Source organism: Geospiza fortis, unplaced genomic scaffold (genome assembly GCF_000277835.1).
Source record: "Geospiza fortis unplaced genomic scaffold, GeoFor_1.0 scaffold1044, whole genome shotgun sequence".
Classification (NCBI taxonomy): domain Eukaryota; kingdom Metazoa; phylum Chordata; class Aves; order Passeriformes; family Thraupidae; genus Geospiza; species Geospiza fortis.
In genome coordinates, this window is record NW_005054732.1 from 132,147 (window position 1) to 133,696 (window position 1,550).

At 56.0% G+C, this 1,550-nt stretch overlaps 1 protein-coding gene across 1 annotated transcript in view; it reads left to right on the forward strand.

The window, feature by feature from the left end:
• LOC102043607 (protocadherin Fat 4-like) overlaps positions 1 to 1,550 on the forward strand; it is a 12,988-nt gene that overhangs the window by 6,099 nt on the left and 5,339 nt on the right. The window contains 1 exon segment of the mRNA XM_031065303.1: positions 4 to 1,547. Coding sequence (XP_030921163.1) covers positions 4 to 1,547 — 1,544 coding nt within the window.

The following is a 1,550-nucleotide window of genomic DNA, read 5'->3' on the forward strand; positions in this document are numbered from 1 at the left end:
CAGCTCCATCCAGCTTACGGGAGAGGAGATCGGGTCTCTGGAACGGAATGAAGCCGAAGAAGAGCGAGGAACCGCTCCTGGGGCGAGCGGCGGCTCTGCTCCTTGTCCTCTGCGTCTCGGGGATGAGAGCAGAAACCGCTCGATACTCTGTGCCCGAGGAGGCGGAGAGAGGCTCTTTTGTGGCGAATATCGCTAAGGATTTGGGACTAACCGGTGAGGAATTATTGGCTCGTCAGGCTCGAGTCGTTCCTGAAGGGGAAAAGCAGTATTTACAGCTGAACCAGCGCACCGGGGATTTGGTGGTGAGAGAGCAAATGGACCGGGAAGAGCTGTGTGGACAGAGCGAGCCCTGCTTGGTGCGTTTTGAGGTGCTGCTGGAGAGCCCACTGCAGTCCTTCCGAGCTGAGGTAAGACTCACCGACATAAATGATCATGCTCCTATGTTCTTAAACAGAGAGATTGTTTTAACGATCCCGGAATCTGCAATGCCCGGGACTCGATTTTTATTGGAAAGCGCTCACGATCCAGACGTGGGGAACAACAGCCTTCAGCATTATAGTATCAGCTCGAACGAGTATTTCCATGTGTACACCCAGCAGCGAAATGACGGCAGGAGGTACGCCGAGCTGGTGCTGGATCGAGCTCTGGACCGGGAGCAGCAGGCAGAAGTTGCTTTCAGCATCACGGCTGTGGATGGTGGGACTCCACCGCGGTCTGGCACAGCTTTAATCCGCGTAGTAGTCCTGGATATAAACGACAACACCCCGGTATTTACCCAGACTCTGTATAAAGTCTCTGTAATGGAAAATAGCTCAGAGGACACCATAGTGGTGGTAGTGTCTGCTAGCGATTTAGACGCAGGAACGAATGGGGAAATATTGTATTCCATATTTCAAAATTCAGAAGAAAATCTCCAAACGTTTAAAATAAACCCAGAGACAGGCCGAATTCGACTCAAAAAGCCTTTGGATTATGAAGAAAAAAAGACCTATGAGATAGACGTCCAAGCCACAGATGGAGGGGGCCTGTCCACGCATTGCAAGGTGGAGGTGCAGGTGAAGGACGTGAACGACAATGCCCCCGAGGTGATCATCACCTCGCTCACCAGCACCCTCTCCGAAGCCGCCCCGCCGGACACCGTGGTGGCCCTCTTCAACGTGCGGGACCGGGACTCGGGGGACAACGGCAGGACGACCTGCGAGCTGACAGGAGAGCAGCCCTTCAGGATCACTGTGTTGGCAGCCGACGCGTACGCGCTGGTGACATCAGAGACGCTGGACCGGGAGCAGGCGGAGGAATACAACGTGACGGTGCGAGCTCGAGACGAGGGCTCTCCCGCCCTCTCGGCATCCAAAACCCTGCTCGTGCGGCTCTTGGATGTGAACGACAATGCACCCACCTTCACCCAGGCCATTTACACCATGGTAATGAGCGAAAACGAGCCCGCGGGGAGGAGCCTTGGCCGCCTCAGTGCCACGGACCCTGACGCGGGAGAGAACGCCCGCGTGAGATACTCGCTAGTGCCGCCACCGACGGGCACCCTCACCGCC